Source organism: Orbicella faveolata, unplaced genomic scaffold, assembly GCF_042242905.1.
Source record: "Orbicella faveolata isolate gen_17 unplaced genomic scaffold, um_ofav_v1 contig_48, whole genome shotgun sequence".
Lineage (NCBI taxonomy): Eukaryota > Metazoa > Cnidaria > Anthozoa > Scleractinia > Merulinidae > Orbicella > Orbicella faveolata.
In genome coordinates this window covers 13249371-13272662 of record NW_028301578.1, presented here as the reverse complement: position 1 = coordinate 13272662, position 23292 = coordinate 13249371, and the positions used below count along the sequence as shown (strand labels likewise).

At 39.7% G+C, this 23292-nt stretch overlaps 2 protein-coding genes across 5 annotated transcripts in view; one reads left to right on the top strand and one right to left on the bottom strand.

The window, feature by feature from the left end:
* Positions 1 to 1449: 1449 nt before the first annotated feature.
* LOC149096614 (octopamine receptor beta-2R-like) lies at positions 1450 to 2642 on the top strand. Its single transcript, XM_089281294.1, has one exon. The coding sequence runs from the start codon at positions 1641 to 1643 to the stop codon at positions 2478 to 2480; it is 840 nt and encodes a 279-aa protein (XP_089137420.1). The 5' UTR covers positions 1450 to 1640; the 3' UTR covers positions 2481 to 2642.
* Positions 2643 to 9745: 7103 nt separating this feature from the next.
* The window catches only part of LOC110039661 (uncharacterized), a 40654-nt gene continuing 27107 nt past the window's right edge, over positions 9746 to 23292 (bottom strand). For 3 of the 4 annotated variants that reach the window (XM_089280874.1, XM_089280876.1, XM_089280877.1), the window contains 23 exons: positions 23016 to 23141; positions 22585 to 22647; positions 22258 to 22323; positions 21911 to 22060; positions 21539 to 21565; positions 19733 to 19852; positions 17895 to 17966; positions 17342 to 17440; positions 17035 to 17085; positions 16834 to 16907; positions 16408 to 16477; positions 16034 to 16132; positions 15717 to 15798; positions 15302 to 15330; positions 14798 to 14869; positions 14194 to 14262; positions 13992 to 14048; positions 13641 to 13730; positions 11950 to 12033; positions 11754 to 11848; positions 11102 to 11222; positions 10593 to 10662; positions 9746 to 10321 (listed from right to left, as the gene is read on the bottom strand). In XM_089280874.1, the coding sequence (XP_089137000.1) occupies positions 10194 to 10321; positions 10593 to 10662; positions 11102 to 11222; positions 11754 to 11848; positions 11950 to 12033; positions 13641 to 13730; positions 13992 to 14048; positions 14194 to 14262; positions 14798 to 14869; positions 15302 to 15330; positions 15717 to 15798; positions 16034 to 16132; positions 16408 to 16477; positions 16834 to 16907; positions 17035 to 17085; positions 17342 to 17440; positions 17895 to 17966; positions 19733 to 19852; positions 21539 to 21565; positions 21911 to 22060; positions 22258 to 22323; positions 22585 to 22647; positions 23016 to 23141 (1914 nt within the window). In that variant the 3' untranslated portion in view covers positions 9746 to 10193. The remainder of the gene's footprint in view (positions 10322 to 10592; positions 10663 to 11101; positions 11223 to 11753; positions 11849 to 11949; positions 12034 to 13640; positions 13731 to 13991; positions 14049 to 14193; positions 14263 to 14797; positions 14870 to 15301; positions 15331 to 15716; positions 15799 to 16033; positions 16133 to 16407; positions 16478 to 16833; positions 16908 to 17034; positions 17086 to 17341; positions 17441 to 17894; positions 17967 to 19732; positions 19853 to 21538; positions 21566 to 21910; positions 22061 to 22257; positions 22324 to 22584; positions 22648 to 23015; positions 23142 to 23292) is intronic. The other variant, XM_089280875.1, reaches the window with a different exon arrangement.

Genomic DNA, 23292 nt, shown 5'->3' with positions numbered 1-23292 from the left:
CAAACATCATGCCATTTTAAAGTTTTACTAAAATATTTCACGTAACCCCCCTTTTTCCCTTATTTTTTTGGGATGGCCCCCCCTCGAAAGCTATTTTTTTTCGCATCGCCCCCCCCCCCCAAATCCCACCAGCCACCCCTACCTTATAAAAAATGAACGGTCCCTTAAGCCTATTGCAACAAATTAAAACTGCAAAATTGGGCGTGACAGCATTTACAAGTACAACTTTACTATTTTTAGCTGTGAAGTTATCGACGAAAACCAACATAAAACGATTTGTTTACATAATTATTGCAATTTACAGCAAAGCAGCTTAAGGGTTATTGTTTAGAGGTTAGTGAAATAAAAGCGAAAAAAGTTATAAAGTGTCTTACGGCATGGTTTTAAATCTTGAACACGCTACAACTCTAGTCCTGTTGAAGAAATTCTTCTGGAGAAATTTTTGTGCCTTAAAAAGTTTTAGAGAATTAAACGCGACGGCAGTTTCTACAACAAATCATTCGCTTACCGCAATTCAGCAATTCGCTTCAGTTGAATCTTTCGAGCAGCAAATTCCAGCATGAGTTATTAATGCTAAACTGTGAGTGAGTTGAAAAGTCTGAGATGACTTTTCTTGCCCTGTTGCAAATTCTTCGTGCGAATTTGCTTGCGGAGGACTTTTTGCGGTCCTCTGAGTCCATTTTTGCGCATATTTTATCCTACTGGTCTGATATATACGGTGGTCGGTAGCTAGATAAACAATAGCCTTCATTTGGCGCGAAAATATGCTCGGGTATTTGTCCGCTGGCATTATTTGTTCCGAGTTAACTGTGAGCTTTGAGGAACAGATAATGTCCAAGGACAAATATTCGAGCATATTTTCACGCCAAATAGAGGCTATTGTGTTTATTATCCTTCAAATATTTTCCGCAACACGCGCAGTTTTGAAAATTGGGGAATATTCTCGGATATTCCCCGGTTTTAGGTGGAGAATATTCGGTCACGTTTTCGCGAGCGAAAATATTTGATGGATTATAATGGTGGATATTTACCTTGCAGCTTCGCGCCTCGGTAAATAACATCCACCGCTAGCCACCTCCACTGCGGGGAATATTTGGTAAATAAGCAGTTATCATTTTTCCTTCAACAATATTTTATTGAACCATACTGATTCTTTTTGGGCAGCTAACAGTTTTTATCAGATTACCTTCACGTGCGCATTGGCCCAGTTTTCCGCGTCGCTTGATGAAACAAATAGGCTCGAATGAATTTTGTGTTTTAGCCATGACTATAAAACAGTGAGGAAAACGGTATAAACATAGCGATCAGACACTTCACTACAGCAGCTTCCGTGCTTTGCTCAGCCAGGCAAGCCTTCAAATCTTTAACGAATGGAAATCCCATAGTATGCTTTAATATTATATATTCAACATGGCTGCTGCATCGGGAAAAAGGTTGCGTGTTTTGTATTATATGAATATCAAATAGCACGAAATAATAGCCAATAGCCGGTGAATGCATTAATGTATATGAATTAATGATAATATTTATCTACATAAACTTTATCAGTCATCAGTTTCATTTTACTCCCAAGAAGAAACTTCCTGTGGCCACTAAGTCAACATCGATAAGGACTCTAATCGAATCAAGACTCTACAGCGATGTGGTTCTGGATCACATCATTGTTTTTGACTACCATAGCAATACTTGGAAACACTCTTGTAATATACCTCATCATCACTCGCCGTCGACTTCGTACCAAAGCAAACTGGTTTCTCTTTTCATTGGCCGTGGCCGATCTCAGCTTAGCCGCTGTTTTTATTCCGCCTCATTTTCGCTGCCGAATAGCAGGCTGCAGCCATGCAGAGGTGATCCTCTATTTAGTCTCATACTTCGGGGATGTTTCTGTTACAAGCATAATGGCATTCACTGTGGACCGCTATTGTGCAATAGTCCTACCCCTCAAATACACACGCATAATGACAAAGACAACGATCAGTCTCCTTCTTATGTCGGCCTGGCTGGCGCCGTTAATTCTAGATACTATTCCCACACTCGCGCTGTCAAATGAAAATATCGCACAGCTCACAAGCATGGTGATTTTTCAGTTCACACCTTGCATCGTCTTGGCGATAGCTACGAGAAAAATCATTAAAATAGCAAACAACCATGCCAGACGCACGTCAATTTTATTAAAGCAGCTCAAGTTCAACCGTGCGAGCCAGCGACTGCGAGGAAAATCAGAAGTGTCATCAGCTCACTTGATCACAATTATGGTTGGAATATTTTTAGCCTGTTACATTTCCCAGTCATTATCTTCGTTGTGCGCCTGTTTTCCGTCTTGTAAAGCATCACAACCCGAGCAAGTCGTCAGATACGTTTTATCATTTCTTCTGATTATAAATTCTGGTGCAAACCCTTTTGTCTACGCACTTTTCAAGCGAGATATAAAGAAGGAATTTTCACGGGTGTTTTTGTGCAAAAGGAAAACTGTGAGATAAACAATCGCTTTTTTTAGTGAAAACAAAGTGAATACATATAGATATCAGAGCGACATAATTTTCTTTATGGAACCAGGGTGTCTGAAGTCGAGGATTTTACTTAAAACTAAATGCTTCTGATTAAAATTTTTCTCAATAAATCAACAATTCAAAAACATTAAAGGTTTTCCTATATGAATTAGCTCTATTGTAACTGACATTAATTACACACCTGCTTGACCCTAAGGCGATCGATTTTTGAGTTATTTTTTTGTAAAAAAAATACCTCTTAGTCGGCGCGTCGGGTATGTTATGGACGGGTCAATGGGTGAGTAAGTGAGTGAGTGAGTGAGTGAGTGAGTGAGTGAGAGATGTATGTATGTCACGCCAATCAGATTGGATCTACTATGAACAGCCAATCAAATTTCTTGTTGTAAAGGTAAATGGTACGTGAGAAACGCAAGGTATGTATAAACACAAGGACTTTGGTAATTGAAAAGTAAAGAGTGACGTGTATGTTGCCGGTTTGTGATTTTAGTCTGGTTTGGGGGGGGGGGGGGGAGTGTGACAGTTACATACGTACATTGGGTTGTTTTAGAGTGCATAATTTTCAGTGTAATGGTGGCTAGTTATGAACGAGATGAGTCTTGAGTTTTGAAGCAGTTCATGAGTAGTAGGCAAATGGCACGAGATATTTTTATTTTTAATTACAAAAGGTAACTTGATACTGTTGTTTTTCACAAGGCGTAAATTCAATTAGAGGTCACGAATCGCCGGTTCTAGTTCTTAGGACATGTTTTAGAGGAGACGAGACTATTTAAATTTGAAGCAGTTCTAACGCTTACAATAGTAAGTGCAGGTAACGATTGTTTTGTTCTTATTGCATGCAAATATAACGAGATATTTTTATTTTTTAGTTGCAATGGGTAATTTGACACTCTTGTTTTTCACAAGGTAGTAAATTCAATTAGAGCTGACGAATCGTCGCCACTTGTTCCCACGAGATGTTTGCTATTTTTAGTTACAAATGGTAACTCGACACTTTTGTTTTTCATATGGGAGTAAATTCAATTAGAGCTTACAAGTTATCGGCTATTGTTCCCAGGATATTAAACAAAAAAGAAGCTTTCCTTTCTAGAGTGTTTTTACGCCTCTGCAGTAGCAGCTTAATATTTTTATTTGATGGGCATTTTATGACATTCTTTTCAGTCCGATATTTTTAAAGGTAAAAAGTATGAAAACTGTTCAAATGTTCTTTGAAGACTGTGTGGCACCAAGTTAAAGTGCAATTTAATTAAATCAGACTTTCAACGTGTCAGAGAGGATTTTTTCTCTTTCTTTCAATTTTCGGTGAAGTAGTGTTGTTGCGTTGTGTTGTGTAAAAAGGGTAAACTTACTACTTGTATAAAATGCGAAAAGTTCTCTTAACTTGTGTATTTTTGAGCAAAAATTCCTCTTGGGGGCTGGAAGGGCTCCCGAGGGGGTACTCTCAGAAAAATTGGTTGGGGGTGTGCGGCCCGCTTCCCAAAACCCTTGCCCTATTTATGACCCAAATCTGCGATATTCCTTACCCTATTTATGACCTGACCAAAAATTCGAAACCCTATTTATGACCTGACCCTCAAATCAAAACCCTGTTTCAGACCTGCGTTATAATTAGCTCCCTAGTTCAAACCAATGTTAAATTACCGTAAACTTATAAATTTGTGAAGGGCTTTTGTTGATTTTCTTTTCGATAATGATGAAAAAGTGGCTTCTTCTTAAAGCATACCCATATCAAGGCTAGAATGCAAAAACCATACCCTATTTATGACCAACATGGCCAAAATCAGCTAAAATCGATACCCTATTTATGACCAAAAGGCTGAAAACCATACCCTTCGGGGCCGCACAGACCTATATAGCCCATATAAGGGAGTCCCCTCCCCCCCCCCCCGGGGGAAGGGCTACGTGATCGGTGAGTGAGGAAGTTATGCATGTGAGCGTGTCAGACCAACCACAGTGTGGGTTGTATCAAAGAACGAATAAAATTGCCTGTTAGAAAATAAGATGGTATCTACATTAATCTGGAGACGTGTCAGATTACTGTAGTTTGTTCAGTCAAACATTTTATGGCTTACTATTTAGTTATCTTATCATTACCGATGTAACATCGTATGTACATCATAAACTCCCAGTTTCTTTCTTGCTGTACATCGCAACCAAAAAAACTTGTTAAATCAACCAAATCATTACTGTAAACAGTTCCACGAATGCTCCTATCTCCGAGACTTATAGTTCACAAAAAAATAACTCTTGCACGCCTTGTGTGCCTATGTTTTCTTCGAAGACACCGTAGCTTGGAGAAAGCTATACGTTTCTCCAGAAAAATTCTTATGTTTCTTGCAGCTATCTGATCGAGCTCATGTTTGTCGAGCTCGATGTATAGGCTTATCACTCCTTTTGGTCGTTCTGGCACCACATCATTCAAATGTAGCTGTTTACGCGCAAGTCTGTTGACTGTTTTGCGCGTTGTATTTGCCACTGTTCGGCTTAGCTCAGGCAAGACCATGGTTTCGATCCTCCATGTGGATCTCATCATTTGCCGGTATTTCTAAAATACTATTTACGTCTGTAGTTGCTAGCGGAACTCGTACATATGTAAGGATGTAAGACATTCTGCGGCTTGTACAAACTTGTAAAATGGCTAGCCTACACGACTTCTACGGTTCGTGATATTTGTACATTTGCCGTTCTTTGTTCGGTCACTCGACCTTTTTTTTCGCTTCACTCGTGTTTATGAAGGGCATTTCATGTTGTGTTAAAAGGAGGAATTTTAAGTCGAGTTGAGCCGTTAGACCGTACTATGGCAATTTTTTAGAATTCATAGGTCTGCATGATTTCCTTTGTTATCTACATGTGACTTCGTCGAGTTTGACACCTCGGTAATTTGCCATGTGTTTATGCATACCATTGTTTTGGCTCGTTTCTATTGCAAGATACAAGTATTTGCTTTCCAGGGACAAAATATGAAATTTACCGTGAACATGTTGCTTACTTGCATTCTATATTGTGATGCCAGGCCTGACTGTTTGATTAGAACACTTTGCAAGTAGTATGTTGCAATTGATTCTTATCACGGATATCCGATTTGCGTACGTTTTTCCTCGGAGACACCGTAGCTTTACTTCGAGAAAGCTATACGTTTCTCAAAAGACATTCTTTGGTTTCTTACAGCTATCTGATCGAGCTTATGTTTCTCGAGCTCGATGTATAGGTTTATTCCCCCTTTTGGTCGTTCTGGCACCACATGATTCAAATGTAGCTGTTTACGAGCAAGTCTGTTGACTGTTTACCCTGGTCCCAGAGGTTTTTCGTGATGTTTCTCCACATGAGAGAGCTGCAAAAGAGCCGCGGAGTTTCGCAGCTAGCTTGCGAGCAGGCCACGCGCGAGCGTCGATAAGCAAAGCGATCCGGCGGGAAGGAGTCTAGTGAAGTAGCTTGCGAACAGGCTCCCGGCGAGGACGGAAAAAAATTCCGGCGAGCGCGAAACAGAAGAATTCGGAGAGCAAAGCGATCGGGAGCCTGTTCGCAGGCTACTAGTGAAGAGGCGCCAAGAAAGTGAGCCCGCCCTGATCTCTGTAACTTTTACATTTCTGCGTCGATCGTCTGAGCGAAGTGAAATACCATTGGTCGAAAAGCGGGAAAGGCGAGAAAACTGTCAATCTACCATGTTTGATGATGAGCGATTAAATCCCCATGGAGTCGGTAATTTACCGCACAATAAAAAACAAGTCGTCCACATTTGGAGTCAGAGGAAGAGTTGAGTGCGCGTATTATTGATGTTTTAACAAAGGTCCAGTCTATTTCTGGTTAAATTTCAAACTAAAGAGGGAGCAGGAAATAGCAGTTGAAAGTATGTTAATGAATCAAGACGTACTTGTCGTGTTGCCGACTGCACATGGGAAGAGTTAAATATTACAAACGTATGTGATTGTAAGCGGGCAACGAAACAACACATAGGCGTTTGCCCGTTTACCAGCATCGCCAAAGACCAGATTGCCAAAGCAAGATCACTTGGAATCAAAGTGTGTGTCCTTAATAGACATAAACTTTGACACTTTTTCTTCGGCAAAACTTGATCAACAACGGATATCGCGCCTACATGTTGTTATGAAAAAGATTTACAATTTTCCCGAGAAATCTGAGCTGCCAAAGCTCATACTTCCGGTGAAAATCAATTGACTTTATTCTTTTCTGCGGTTTCCGGGCTGGAAATAAAAAAAAAAATTGCAGAGATCAGAGCAAGCTCACTTTCTCGTCTCATAGCCTTCGAACGGGCTCCCGGCGAGGACGGAAAAAGATTTCGGCGAGCGCGAAACAGAAGAATTCGGAGAGCAAAGCGATCGGGGCGGGGACAGGGGAGCCTGTAGACTTTGTTTTTGATGTGCCTATCCATCCTTGGTGATAAGCCTGTAACAAATCAGTCAATGAGGTAAGTAGACCCGTCAAGAAGCTACATTCTCGGTACTTGCAAACAGTTCTAATCGAGCTGATCAAATAGCCGGGCCGGGCGTCATAATATAGAGTGCAAGTAAGCAACATGTTCACGGAATATTTCAAACACTTTGTCCCTCCAGAGCCAATACTTAGAGAGCTTAAAACATATTTTGCAATACTGAAATGAGCCTAAGGAAATAATAAGCCCATGATAGAGGTGTCAAACTCCGCGAAGCGACAAGGAGATAACAGCGTAAAGTCCGGAAACCATGCCTTTGACCTCTAAATAAATTGCTATAGCACAGCCAAACGGCTCCACTCCACTAGCTTCTACTTAAAATTCCTCCTCGTAACAGCATAAAGTACCCTTCAGAATCACTTGTAAAATAACGAGAGGTCGAGAGACCGAAACTTAAAAGACAACGGCAAATGGACTATTGTAACGAACCGTTGGAGTCGTATAATTTTACAAAGATCTGTCAAATATTCATCTCAAAGATGTCAACAATCAGCGATTTAACCAGTCATATCATGATACCAGGAGCAGGCTCCCTCGTTTCGTGCGGGTTCACCTGGAGCCGCTATTCGCAGGCTACTCGTCTCGCGGCTTCACCGCTCGATTTCGCGCTCGCGGCTACGCCGCGCGCACTTGTGCTCCAACTGAGCCTGCTCGCAGGCTACTTCGTGGCACTCTCAGGCTTTCTTTCGGCTCTCTCATGTGGAGAAAATCAAGAAGAGAGAATAATCAAGAAAAACCTCAGGGACCAGGGTATTGACTGTTTTGCGTGTTGTATGTCATTGTTCGGCTTAGTTCAACATAAGACATAAAAACCTATCTTGCAATAGAAATGAGCCCAAAAAATGCACAAACACATGACAAATTACAGAGGCGTCAAACTATGCAGATAACATCAGAAATCATGCAGACCTATGACCTCTAAAAAGTCACGGCTCAACTCTACTTAAAATTCCTCCTTATAACACATCATGAAGATCCCTTCATAGATACAAGTGAAGCAACAAAAAGGGCGAGGGACCGAACAGAGAACGGCAAATGTACAAATGTCACGAACCGTAGAAGTCGTGTAAGGCTTGAACTTCAGACGTACAGAGAAATACCAGCAGCTGATGAGATCCACATGGAGGATCAAAAGCATGGTCTTGCCTGAGTCAAGCCGAACACTAGTAGTAAATACAACACGCAAAACAGTCAATAGACTTGCACGTAAACTTACTTTTACGTGGCGAATAAATTGTAATTATCGGTAATTGTTGACAGAGGGTCCCCTATACTTTTTTCGTGACGCGTGAATGGGCATGTTTGCTTTGCGTGAAACGTGAATTAGGATTTATTTTTTCCGTGATTCGTGAAAATATCTTATCTACACTTTTCCGTCCTCGGGAAACTGGTTTTTGATTTTTTTCATGATCCGTGAAATATGCATTTACTTGCGCCTGATTTGTGAACCAGCGACTTTTGCGGGAATAATTTTTCACTTTTTTGGAGATTTTAGCGTCATAAAGCTCGTAAGCTTGTTCAGAAGTGTTTTTAAAAGTTAGTAGGCTAGCGTCTTAGCTCTACAGACAAAACGGTTACAGAAAGTTTCCTAGCTACTCTGGGTTACGTATTGAAGAGAGTGCCACTCAATTCTGTGGTTTGTGCGTCGATAGTTTTTAGCAATATGAAAGCTGGTTAATTATTATTACGGTAGTCCACAGTTTATGTTTATGTTCAGAGTTAATGTGCTTCGCGTAGGCAGGCATTCATTAAAGGGACACCATGTACTTGAGCGCAAAACAATGTGGTGATGTTTTTGTGTTTCGTCATTAAAAAAATCTTTAACATGATTGTCGAACTTGTTTTCAAATATCCACAAGGTTTATTTCTAATTTTTAAAGGTATGCAAACCAGAGATGATTGTATATTGTAAGGTCGATTAAAGGAACAATAATGTGACCATAGTGTACGCAACCCGGCACACAGTTTCTCACTGTGTGTTTCTTTTTGTGTGTGTAGTGGGTGGGGGGGGGGGGGGAGGGGGGGTTAAGCAAGAGACCATAGGTTAAGGGATATGGGGGGGGGGTAGGGGCTATAAAAGAAACCCTTGGTATCTGGATAGGGGTAGGGGGCTATACAAAGAGACAGTAGTCTCAAGTTATTTTAGTGGGTCCCTTATATGTATAATAGTTTTGACCACTTCCCTTATCCAAATTCAGTAACTGCGAAGCCAAAGTAACACACGTAAGAAACGAACAGCGCGTTGCTGAAATTGCAGTCTGCAAGTTTTATCATGTTAGATATTCTAGAAATAAAAGACTACACACCCATCGTCTTCGCTTTCGCCTTCACTTGATCAGTCCAGTTTCGAGTTACCATGACCGCTGAATCAAAAGACTAAAGACGCATCTATATATTGTCAGCCTCGATCTGAGGTAAAATATTCGATAACACCAGTGAGAAAGGTTGAAACCACGAGCTACTGAACTCTGTGCATTGTCTCATCTTAAGCTTCATCACGTTTGTGCCGGTATTTTGTGAACAATTTGCTTGTTTTTTTCTTTTTTTCCGCCGTTCAGCGGTCTGGCTTATAACTCGAAACTGTGCTATTCTGTGGGATTTCTCTTCACTCGTGATCTATCGCGACGAAAGCTTGAAGAATCTTTGGCCGAGAGAAAAAAAGAAGAGGGGTGAGATGGGACCTTTGCGAATTCGTCACACAAAGCAATCGGGGGCCCCAACGTGTACCAGAAAATTTTTCGCTCACTTGAATTTCACACACACATGCAAAAAAAAAATCTCAACAAAATTTTAGAAAAATATATTTTTTTTTATTGAGTGCAAAAATCGTTCCGTATGCGGGTACAAAATAAATGTGACAACTATAGCGATCGCATGCAAGAAAAATCGAGAAATAAATACTTGATGTATCAAAATGGCAGTCATTTGAAGCGCGTTATGATACAATTATAATATAAATACATACATACATACATACAAGTACTAAAAATGATTTTTATAAACTTAATTTTGTTCTGAATTAGTCATAAAAAATGACCTTTTTCCTCAGAAAAGGATATTTCAACATCTTTTCTTTTGAGATAAATTCTGTTCATGTGGCTTAAAATACAAACCAAATGAACTGGTCGGTTATTTTACAAATTGTTAACTGAAGAAATTCACTTTTAAGCCTTTGAGGCTATTTGCCACACAGTGAAGAAAGGTCGAGTATAATTTATAGTCACACTATCTGTCTCTTACACGAAGTAGTTTTTCCTTAAAACGGACATGTATTGCTTGGATGAAGCGGTCAGCGGACCGTACGAACCGCTGTCCCCATCACTTAGTAGACTCGGCTTCAGATCGAGGTCTGACGTCAAAGGAGCTGAAAGACAATCAATCAGTCAATCAGTCAATCAATCAGTCAATCAATCAATCAATCAATCAATCAATCAATCAAGCAATCAAGCAAGCAAGCAAGCAAGCAAGCAAGCAGGCAAGCAAGCAAGCAAGCAGGTGATTTCATTTGGAGTCACCTATTTTGCAATTCGTCTTTCTTTATTTTTTCAATTCCTCAGAAAGACATAGGAAAAATATAAACAAAACAGAACGGAGAGTTTTACTTTTACAGAATCACAACGACAGAAACAACTTACCACTTTCTAAATGACGCTTTATACTCTTGTTGAGTTCATTTTCTACAGCCTTCATTAACTGCCCGTCTCCCTGCACGAAAATAAACAGTATAACATTACTTTAAAAAAGTTTCGTTTTCGGTTTAATTGAGGACCAATTCATGGAAGTGCGAAATCCGAAAACATATTGTATGGATGTGCATCTAAATTCTCCATAGAAACTTCGAGAGAAATGTAAGGCAGTCAGTAAAGAGAATCTATAATTCGAGTACGAAAATCAGAACGGGTTTGGGCAACAAAGACGTTACAGTTGTCAATGATTGATTGTGACATTTTTCGTGAAATCTGCCTTTTTTTTTTCAAATCTCTCGAACAATCACACAGCAAATAACCGCGTATGGCAAACATTCTTTGACACTACTTCTTTAATATCCCCGTTTCCCGGCATTTGATTGGTCAAATATAAAAGGAGAGTTCAAAACCAACAATGCTGAGCTTATTTCAATTCATATAATTGTCTCGAACTTTACCTTGGAGTACATTCGATCTGGACTTGTTGCAGGTGAACCATTTAATAGTCCAACAAGCGCATCTGAATGAGGAGACGTGTCACGCTGCAAGCCGTCGAAATTTCTCCGTGACCTCTCAAGACTGTGAACGAACAACATATTATATCAAATTACTACTTCGCTTGATAGATTATTCACTTACTAGCAATCATAAAGCTTGTTTTACAAGCTGCAAACCAATTTTTTTTACTGTCAATCCTTTTCGTCACGACAAAAGCAATTTGAGTCACGTCAAATCAATATTAGTCACGACATAGATTCCGAGTCACGCCAGAACCACTCTCGACTTCCAACAAAATCAATTTGCCGACCGGATATCATTGTCCGAAAAAATCTCAAGTCACGGCGAAATCAATTTAAATAAACCACTCGCTTTCTCAGCTATCGTCGCTGTTATTTTAAAACGTGCACTTAGAATCGGAAAGTGCTGCCGTCTTTTGCTTTGAATTCTTCTTAGTTCCTTGCGGAACATATAACGTCCGACACCAACGCTTTCCATCTACATGTACACCAGTTTTGGACTGCTTTCTTGGCAGTGGCTTTTAATTAAAGCTGCATTGCAAAACAAACACACAAAACAGATGCTTTTCTATGGAGTTTTCACGCCACTTACTTGAGCAACGCTTGGGACTCCGCCATCTTCTCGTTTGCTTTGTACAAACGATTGGCCAGCTTATCTTTAGACTTCAACTCAATTTCGTACAAATCCTGAAAACGAAACAAAAATAACAATTTCAGCTTTTAAAATTCCAAAAAATTTTAATAAACCGAAAAGGAAGTTTGCTTGGAATCATTGTTATTAACAGTACCTTATATCGCTTGGCTTCAGCATCGAAGGTTTCTCTCTGGGTTTGGCTCTCATGATAGCCGGCGCGCATCTTAGCCACATCGGCCTAACGAACAAACAAAAGGGAATTTTTAGGTCTTGGGATCACAAAAGACTTAAAAACAAAAGATTCAATAGATAATACAGAATACCCACACCAAAACATAATTGGCAACTAAAAAAATTTCCAACCTGCCAACGATTACAAGCGTAACTTTTGAGTATAAAAAAGGTAATAACCGTGGTTGAACACTTAGCGGCGCATCGTAAACCCCAAATTGTGACTCTGCTGAATGAATTTCGTCACATTTTACCGCTCTTGGAACTGGTGACACAATTCCCCCCCCCCCCCTCCCCACTGATTATGCGCTTTAGTGACATGTTTTCCCGCCCTAGCCACTGATGACGCGTTTCTTGCTGATCCCATTGGTGACACGTGTTGCCTCCTTCGCTCCTGGTTCAACTTTTTGCCATCCCTGGCCACTCATTATGCGTTTACCGCTCTTGGAACTGGTGACACAATTCCCCCCCCCCCCCTCCCCACTGATTATGCGCTTTAGTGACATGTTTTCCCGCCCTAGCCACTGATGACGCGCGTCTTGCTGATCCCATTGGTGACACGTTTTGCCTCCTTCGCTCCTGGTTCAACTTTTTGCCATCCCTGGCCACTCATTATGCGTTTACCGCTCTTGGAACTGGTGACACAATTCCCCCCCCCCCTCCCCACTGATTATGCGCTTTAGTGACATGTTTTCCCGCCCTAGCCACTGATGACGCGCGTCTTGCTGATCCCATTGGTGACACGTTTTGCCTCCTTCGCTCCTGGTTCAACTTTTTGCCATCCCTGGCCACTCATTATGCGTTTACCGCTCTTGGAACTGGTGACACAATTCCCCCCCCCCTCCCCACTGATTATGCGCTTTAGTGACATGTTTTCCCGCCCTAGCCACTGATGACGCGCGTCTTGCTGATCCCATTGGTGACACGTTTTGCCTCCTTCGCTCCTGGTTCAACTTTTTGCCATCCCTGGCCACTCATTATGCGTTTGCCGCCTTCACCACCGATTGTGCGTTTTCAGGCCCTTGCTATGGAAAACGCGATTTTCCACCCTTCTCATTAGCTACAGGTTTTCCCACCTTCCTCACAAATTACACTTTTACCCGCCTTAGCCACCGGTTATATGTTTTCCCGCCACTAATACCGAAGATGTATTGTAATGAAGAACTATGGACAACAACTGAGCAGGAAAGGATCAACATTCCGATAAGAAGGCGAAAGTAGGGTTGGATTGGGCACACCCTCAGGAAAACTAACTGCTATGTCACCAAGCAGGCACTGAGATGGAACCCACAGGGGAAGAGGAGCCGAGGCCGTCCCAGAAACAGCTGGAGGAGGACGGTAGATGACGAGGCGAGCAAAGCAGGCTACACCTGGTGGCAGCTTGAAAGGATAGCCCAAAACAGACCAAGATGGCGAGCAATGGTTTCCGTGGACCTGTGCTCCACTGGGAGCGAAAGGGTTTAATGAATACCGTTTTCGCCTTTGGCATCCGTTACATGTTTTCCGCTTTAGCCAGCGGTTACGTTTTCCCGTTTACCACTGGATATACGTTGTTTTCTCGCCTTTGGCATTCTCGCCTTTGCTGCGTAGTTTGACAGGAGAAATACTGCTCACCTTGAGGTCTGCTATAGTCATCTCCAATTCTTTTCTTGTCTTTGATTCGTTTGCTTCGCGCATTTTGTCTAATTTCTCTCGGGCAACGACCTGCGGAGAATTGTAATAATGAATTTAATATATAGATACACTACGACACAGGTGATTTTCAAAAGTACAAAGACTTCTGTGCATCACAGGAAGTCCAATAGTAACAGTGGGATTTTGCAGAACAGTACTCGACGCAAGACAAGAATCCTTAACGAGCTCAGGACGGAAATAGAAACTCATGTTACAAGAAAGAATCTCTGTTTACGAAAACGTGTACCTTCATTCAAGAACACCAATAGAAAATTCTTTGCCATGTCTCACCTGCTCTTCCAAATGAGCATTTACTTCCTCTAGTTTACGATTTAGTTCAAACCGAGACTGTCGAAGAAGAAAGAACGGTGGTCATTAGACAACAACATAGCACAACCGACTGCTAACTTATTGTTGTAGGTTTTGGATTCCTCTAAATTTCGTCGTTGCTCTAAGAAACACCTTCATGTTAAGCGAAATCATGCCTACAAACCTTAGCTTCGAGTTCTTGCTTGTAAGCTTCCAGCTGTCCTTTCTCCACAAAATTATTTTCGTAGAAGGCCTGAAACAGTAGAGTGAAACGATTAGGGGGCACTCTTTATCAGTGAAGACACTTACATATGATTACATAGAATCGGTCTGTTCTAGGTTTCCAAGCTGCGGAAAAACGAGCAAATCGTCCTGGAACCTGAAACTATGTTAAGCTGGGATAGCTCAACATAGCAATCTTCTTTACCGATTGTACTTAAGCCTCCCCGCTCCCTCCCACCACTCTTTACAAATACCTGACGGTCTCGCTAACTCGGACCAGACCTATTTTCGTCGGCACGCGGGTGGCAGGAAAGGGTTTGGAGCTGAACCCTTCCCCAAGATACGCTACTGCAGACAACTATGAGGGTCTCCTGAACACTCTAGCGCGTCTCGAGACAACACTTGTCCTCAGAGAAAAGTGTCGTTGCCGCGGTGACAAACCAAATAACGGCTATAAAGGCGTCGACCAACAGAGTAGCTAAATAACTAGCGACCTTGGACAAATGCTCTTCTACATGACAAGAAAACAAAAGGCGATGTTTGCAATGATCATGATCGCCATTTACCTTGAGTCTTCCGACTTCTTCCTCTAGTTGTCTGTTGGTCTGTTCAAGACGTTCTTGGTCGAAGAGAAGGCGCTAAAATCAACAAATCGACAAATTGTTTAAACATAAAGATCTTTGCTGGTTTTCAGACTGGATATGTATAAGTGTAAGCGTCAGTGGAGCACGATTTGGAAAAGTAAAAAAAATTTCTACCAAAGGTGTAATTACTGGAGAACAGATCTAGAACAGATCATGCGTGGTATACAGAACTGGAACAAACAGTAGCATGACAAGCAGTCTTGGAAAGTAATGAAAGCTCTTTAAAATCAACGCGGTGAAGTACTCGTTACCGGTTCTCTTAGTTCCTTGTCTCCTTCCAGGAAACAGCAAACAAGATACTTAAAACTAGTCTTAGTGGTAAGAGATTGTCGAATTCAAAGCATAACGAATTCACAAGTTGCGTCATATAGCCAACTTCTAAGAGCATTTCACGCTCCACAGCGAATGAAGAGATTAAATACTTACCTTTTCGTGTTGTTTCGCTGCTGATAGCTCTGTAGAAAGCAAATTAAAGCAAAATAAAGGATCAAAGACATAACCTCAATTAAACTTAAAACTCTGACAAACAAATTGTTCTTAAGGTCCCACTAAAGGAGGACGAAGATGAGCAAACGGTATCCATGCCATAACAGGCACATTATTTTGGCCACGTATGTAACATTACTTTTAAATTGAAGGAAACCTGAAAATAGTTGTTTACTAAGATGGAAAAACAGCAAGGCGATAATAATAAACCATAAAGGAACAAGGATGGTTAAGGATGGAGAAGATTAACACGGATTACAAACGACAAACCTGAAAAATTTAGATTAAACTTTTCAAAATGAGCAAAACGTGACGTAGCTCCTTTCAGTAAGGCGGCAAAAGCTAATAGAATCACCTTGTTGCTGTTGTTTGGATGAAAGCTCCACACGTGAACGATTTTCTGATTCTTGGTGAAGCCGCTCGCTCAAGTTATCCAACTGGTAAAAAGAAAAAAACTAGATTAGAACCGGAAACAAGAGTATTGTTTTCATAATTACAAAATCACCTTCAAATTCATGGAAACCTCCAAACTAAGACAGAAAAACAGGAAAGAGGCGAAATAAACTAAAAATAGGAATATGGCCATTTAGGCCAAACCAATCAAATCCTTACCAACCTTGAGATAACAACAACAAAAAAAAACAACAACAAAAACAAACTAAAAAAGCGAACCTGTCTTCGCAAGGAAGTAATGTGTGACTCCATGGCAGAACGCTCCTTGTCAAACTCAACTCGCAGAGAAGGAATCCGACTCTCTGAGGCTTCGTATTCCTTCAAAATATTCAAAAATGGCAAGCAAGTTACTACTACTATAGTAAAAAATGTATATCTTGTTATCCTCGGAAGTGAAAATTTTTACAATTTCCAAAATCTGTTTTTCCTATTTTTCTTTGGAATAGAAAAACAACGTTAATCATATAAAAGAATGAAGAAAAGTCTCCATCGTGTAATGTTGTCCCGATGTAACGAAATTCCCGCAACGAAGACTAAAAGAAATATATGGCAATAAGTAAAGAAAATTTTTATTTCTACCTTGAGCAGCTTACCTTGAAACGTCGTTTGTAAGACTTGAGCTGCGTTTTAAGAGCAACGACATCTTTTTGATGTTGAGATGATCTAAAAATTATGAAGAACACAATTCAGTTTTTTTTTTCAACTCATTCGTAATTCATTTTGATAAGAGAATTCAGTGTGTAAGAGGAAAATATATCTTCTGCGCGGGGAAAGCTCTCCTACGAGAATCTAGTGAGCCCGCAGTTTCTTTCATAGGTTGCTAAGCAACATGGCATATATCACTTGTCACGTGAGAACACGTGACACGAGTGCTTGTGCTTTAGTGATTGGACAAAACGAGTTTGAAATCCTTTTGAGCGCTTCTAAGCTTGTCTGGCAAAAATAGAACGCTTAATTTCCCCCGACTGGAATTATTCAAGGTTTTTTTTTTTTTTTTGTAAAAAACGTCTTAAACCCACCTTTGGTCGCTGGCCTCTAACTTAGCTTCCAACACTTTCTTCATCTCCAGTGCTTTACGAGTTTTACGCTTTTCCTACATTGGAACAAACAAATATCAACCAAAAACACCAAAAAAATAAATAAATGAATGACTAAAAAATAAGTAAAAAATTGAAAAAAAAAAAAAAAAAGAATTAATTCGAGTATTCTCGACGACGTACCTCGTCCATTTCTGTTCGTGCTTCGTCCAGTCGCTTTTCCATTTCCGCAATCTAAATAAATAAATAAATAAATAAATAAATAAATAAATAAATAAATAAATAAATAAATAAATAAATAAATAAAATATTGGAATAAGAACGTTCTCTGGTTAAAAATATATTAAAAACATTAGCTTTCGGCTATCAGTCTATAGCCTTTAACGAATGAAGAATGTAGCGCGCAAGCGAAAAAAAATAAAAAGTAGGTACGCAATGCATACTCAATACCTCGTCAAATTTCTGTGTTTGTGAAACACACATACCGTACCTTAGCACCCAACTTTGTTCTTGACCGTACTTCTGCTTCCCATAATTCCTTATGCTCTTCAGCCTCTCTTTCGTGTTGAGTTCGAGTGAGTGACTCAGACTGGTAAACGAAAAAGAACACGCATTATTATGAAATAAAACCAGGCCAAAATGACCTAAAACTCAAGCTCATCCTAGGTAACGCAGCATTAAGCGGCTAGGATTTTGCCGCGTTGCGCTATTTGTAGCCAGTAGCACTGATGGCAGGAGATAGAGGCATTGGAGAGCAAGTGTCTTGCCCGGAAACTCAACACAATGAACCAAGCCAGAACTCCAGGGTCCAACGCGCTAGCCGTGAGGGAGTCACTTACGAAAATTCAAAACTTGGAGTTTACCACCTCTGAAAAAGCAAACTAGCAGTTTATGTTCAAACTGTGGACGTTACGCTTTTGATCACCAGGCCAAATTTCATACGTTCCTTTTCATTGTTAGTTGAGGTGAGATGGAGACACGAGTGGAGTATAAGACAGTTTACAAGAAAGAGAGAATGAGGAGCAGACTTAACTCTGTTATACCTGTAATCTGTTTTCTAACTCTATAGAGTCTCCCTTGACATTAGATAACAGTTTCTCCAAGCTCTGCCGGGCCTGTGGGGCAAAGAAAAAGACTGGTGACTAGTCTGATCTGTGTTAGCAACCTTGGACCTTGGCTTCCGTCGACAGCGCAAGCCTCAGCTTTAAATAACTTCTCGCTAAAAAGTAGAATAGTTGGATAGTTCGAGAGGAGAATTTCAAATTAAGTAACTTAACAGAAGAAAAATACGGAACAAGACGTAAAAAATCCCTGAAAAAGAAGGTATTTTAAACGAACTTGGCAACTATTTCTCGTCTCAATTACAGCACTAAAATTCTCTTTTATTTATTCATATTTTCTTTCCCGAGCTCACCTCTTCTTTTTCATTTTCAGAATCTCTCCACTTGGAATTGTCAGACATGCAGTAGACATAACTTTAAAATTACTATTCATAAGCGAAATAAATCTAACAAACACAATACAATGCATCTGAAGTACCTCATGTTTGAATTTAGGGACAGCGTCGCGTTTTCGGAAACGTACTTTCTTGCGATCTTGCCCACGGCAAAGGAACAAGACCACGTTATCATCAAATTTTTCTGGGATTTTTTCCGTTCTGTCGACGTTTATGGACATACTATTTTTGAAAACGGCCCTTCTTAGCAGACACAGTCATCAAACGCCTCACGCTTAGCTACTTATTCGTGTTGTTGAAAGCGACGAAACACAATTGAATCTTCTCGCGTCTAGAGTCTTTTAAAATATTAGTATCTAACTAAATCCGCGCGTGATATTTTTTAATAAGGTAAATAAAGGTTAACGATTGGTTTTAAATTGTAGCAGAGGCAATTAAAATGCATAATTTAACACCGAGAACAATGGATTTTAAAACCGCGATAAAAGGCAATGCATTTTTACTGATAATTAATCACGACACCATTAAAAAACATACTACGCAACATTACATCTAGATAAAACAACAAACGCATATAGATCTTACCATTAACAAAACTTTCGTGATAGTGAAGAAGGTTTGGAGAAAGATGTCGCTTCTTTTCGATCAAAACCACTTGAAAAAATATGTACTGAAGTTGTTCAGGAAATACTAAAACGCTTTGTGAGCCAGTGGAGTTTTGCTAATCAGATTTTTTCACCAAATTAACGGAAATAACTTCAAAACGACGGCGATTAGATCCCCCAACATGGCGAGAAGCGAGCGAGTTTGAATAAACTGTGACATCATAATTTTAAAACAAATACCGACGCGATTATATTTGTTGTTATCCAAAATGACTACAATTTTATTCCTACATTAACATAAAGGATAATCAAATCACGAAACAAAAGCATACAAACAGTTACAGAACACTATAACAGCTAGCAATACAAGACCATAAAAATTCTTACAACCTCTCGCAAAAAATATATACACAGTCAAAACTTTTACTTTTATTTCATAGTTTCCGACTCCTAACCAACGAAGCCGGCTTTGACATCTGTGATATGTAAATTTTTTTCCTGATAAATTGATCTCGTATAGCATTTCCCTGATTAGCTTTCGTTGCCTTGAGCGACAAAGCCAAGCTGAGTTTAAAATTTATGAATTTCGTTTTCCACGTAAGGCTTGTTTTTAAAAGAAGATATGTGAAATGTCAACGTGACAACTTATCCAACACAAACCGGGAATGTTAATTCTCGAACAAGAAAATCAAATTTACTCCTTAGAAAGATGAAACAATAGCGTGAATTTTACCAAGAAACGTTCGGGCTTTGTAACCGCGTCATGGTTTTTCAAGATGGCGGAAAAAGATCCCAGCAGACTTGCAGCTGATGGTCTCACCTCGTTTGCATCCTTGACTTCTTTCAACAGCATGCCACATTTAGCCTCCTCTTCTCTCAAAGACGCCTCCACTTGGGCCTTCTCCACTTTGAGTTTTGTCACCATCTTTTCTAACTGGGCCTGAGAAAAGAAAGGTAGTTTTGGACGGTTGTAAGTAAGTAACTTCCAGCACAGATTAAATCGCATTATCAAGAGAAAATACCAGAGCAGAGCTCAACTTAAGACTTTTTAAAGAAAAACTGCCACGGCCATTTCTCAAAGCTGTAAAAAATTTATCGACGCTAAGAGAGTTTTTGGAAAACTTGCCAAAAACGCGAACCTCTACCTTTCAAGGCGTTTTTTAGGCAAGCTGTAATCGATTTTCATCGTTAACTGTTCTCACTTGCTAATGGGATTCTGCCATTTTTTCACCGCTGGTTTAAAAAATCAAACCGTTATTGCTGAATTTTCTAAGATACATCCGTCTCGCTCTTTCCGAGCTTTCAAAACCGAGTTAAAAACTGATGACCGTATTCCCCTAAACTTGCTACAAATTATGTATACGCAAAAACCCTTTGCACTGTACCAAATTGTTTTGCTGCATTTTTCTGCTTTATACAAAATCCAATGAATCTTTCGGCTTGCTTTAACCTTAACCAGTCCAAACCGTGCCTCGTATTTGTTAAAAAAGAAAATTTTGGAATTTATATACCGTCGGATTCAATTAAACAGATCATTTTAAATGTCGCAATATATTTGTGTTTAATTGACGCAGTTTTAGGCGAAGTTGACGATAACAAAGTAGACTACACGTAAATCTTTTCTTTATAACTCTGCAGGGCCAGAAAGATTCATAACCTCCTGTCTACAGCAGAACTAAAGTTATTATATCCTTCTGTCGCCAGTTATAAGCAAAGCGTTGTTAAAAAGGAATTCTTAAACAGCTTTATAATTATTAAATACCCGAGTAAAAGCATTAAATAGCTTTCTTAATTTTCAATAACCAATCAGCTGTCAGAAAGGGAACCCATTTAAATGAAACAATTAAAACGCATTACGTCTTTGCTCTTTTTTAAGATTTTAGGCTCCGGGCGGTTTGGGTTTAGAGACATTGTTTAATAATTTTATGGCAAGACGGAAAGTTAATAGGAAAATAACTACATTTTACATCCTGTTAGATTTTGCTAAAGTTTTAACGAAAAATGAGGACAATTAAATCGAACCAAAAGCTTTTCCCACGCGATATAAAGTTTAATAAATAATATTCGTTTCTGGATAGCTGTGTTATTATGCACACTAGCAGAAAACTATTAGAAATTTTTGGACGTAAATGTAGACAATGAAAACGATCTCTGTCGGTTAAAACCCGAAAAGAGTTTATTCACAAAATCATATTATTTAATTTCGAACAAAATCAGGATGAACAAATTGACAAATGTTAATTGATTTAAACGTAGTTGTTTTATTTTAAATTGCCTCCTGCTAAGAATTGATTGTTCAAATTGTTCTGGTAGGAAAGGTTAGCCATATCTTGAAAACTGTGGTGAAAAATTTCTAGAACTGCGTTTTTTATAGTTAAATAAGAAGTAAGTTACGTAAACGTTACGTGAAAAAATCATAACCCAACGAAAACTTTACAACGGAAGTTATAGTTGGAAAGAAAGTTTATCGTGTTTAATATCATAAACATCAGTCTCCCTTACAGCCATTCTCCAGGCCTGTCACGCACTGCGTCACGACACGTTGATTTGAACGTGACAAAAAGCGTCGCGTGACAACCCAGGAAACGATTGTAAATGGAGTTCATGTTATGAGTTGTTTCGTTACCGGTTCTTCGCCATCCTCTTCTAGGGACTGCGAGAATAAAACAGTATTAACAAATTTAACACACAAACACGACCTTTTTATAACATTTTAGAATGATTATTATAATTATTATTGATATTATGCTTCAGTATTCTTAAAGCAACAAATGTTGCTACTATTTGTAAACAAATAAATATCGAACAGTGAATTATGTGATGGCGAATGTTGAAACAAGGCCGAACTACACCATTACATTTAAAAATTAATCAGTTGGCATAACGAAGCTTCAAGCATCAATAAAATCGTTAAGGAAAGAAAAAAATTGTACTCCAGGAATTACTACAGCTACTGTAGATGCCTCTTTACCCTTATGTAAGAAACTTAATAGCTTACCAGGGATCGGGTGACAGATTCTACGTCCGCGCTTCTGGAGACCAGCCGATCAGCGGTCTCTCCTTGAACTCGTTTGGTGTGTTTTAGTTCCTCCTCGAGTTTCATCGCGTGGCCGGTCACCTCACCTCGCGTCGCTTCCACTGTTGCTACCTAAAGAGCGAGAAAGTGACACGGAAAAAACCGCTGTCAGTAAAATGATTTGGAGAGGAGCCCCGATCACATCTGGACAACGAGCTTGTGATCGAACTCCATTTTGATCTTAGAGCGACAGAGTGGCCGAAAGCGTGGTTACATCACACAATCTAAAGGAATGTCTACAGTATAAGAAAAAAACTTAATTAACTCACTGTATTTTCCAGATTAATTAACTGGCTTCTCAACTGAGATCGCTCGTCCTCCAGCTCTTCACGGAGCTAAAACAAAGATAAAGAAAATCAGAAATATTACTACAATACGTCTAACCAATTGACAGCAAAAGGTATATATATCGCGCACTTTTTATGCGCACACATGGAGACTACACTTGCGCTGAATTTTCTCAAGCCCAGTCCCTGGACTCTTCTTAATCTGCCCGGCCAGGAAGGGAGAGTTAGACTTGACTAACCTTCTTCTCGTATTTTCAGTCAGATTTTACCCACTGGCTGTTAAAAGTAAGAAGGTAGTATGTAAAATACCTTGGTTTGCATCTCCAAAGCTGTTTCAGATTGAACAAGTTTCTTGGATGTTTCGTTAAGTTCCTGAAAGATGAAACAACACACGAGATCTATAGCTATCTTATCCTTTCAGTATCTGCCTCATTACCAGTCTGTGGCATGAACTGGGAACGAGGCAATAAAACACGCGTAATTATTTTATTTCATTTTTCAGTTTGAGTGGGCGACTGGGGATCAAAAACGAAACTCAAACAAGTAAATGAGTTTACTAATAAACAAAGAAGAACAAAAAATAAAAAAAATAAAAAATAGCAAACCGACGAACTGGTAAACGAACGTACAAACAACTGAACAACCAAACAAACAGATATATGAGCAATTGAAGACTACCAAAAAGAGAAAGAAGAAAAAACGACATAAAAAGGGAAGAAAGAAAAGAGGCAAAATCAAACCTGTTGTAGATCTCTGATTTGAGCCTTCTGTTGTACACTTTTTTCTTTTCCCTTGTCGACGTCCGACTTGAGTTTATTTATTGTGTCCAGGAGAGTTTCTTGTTTCTCTTGCATAACGTGTTTACTCTGAGAAACATGGGAAGAAGCAGTCACACTAGGGAGAAATCTCTATAAATTACTTTGTGCCTTTTCAAGGACGAAGTTCGAGGCACGTTTAGGACTGCGATGGGTTTCTTTGCAAGGTTTCAAAACTGGACTAACCAAAAGTCAAGAAAAC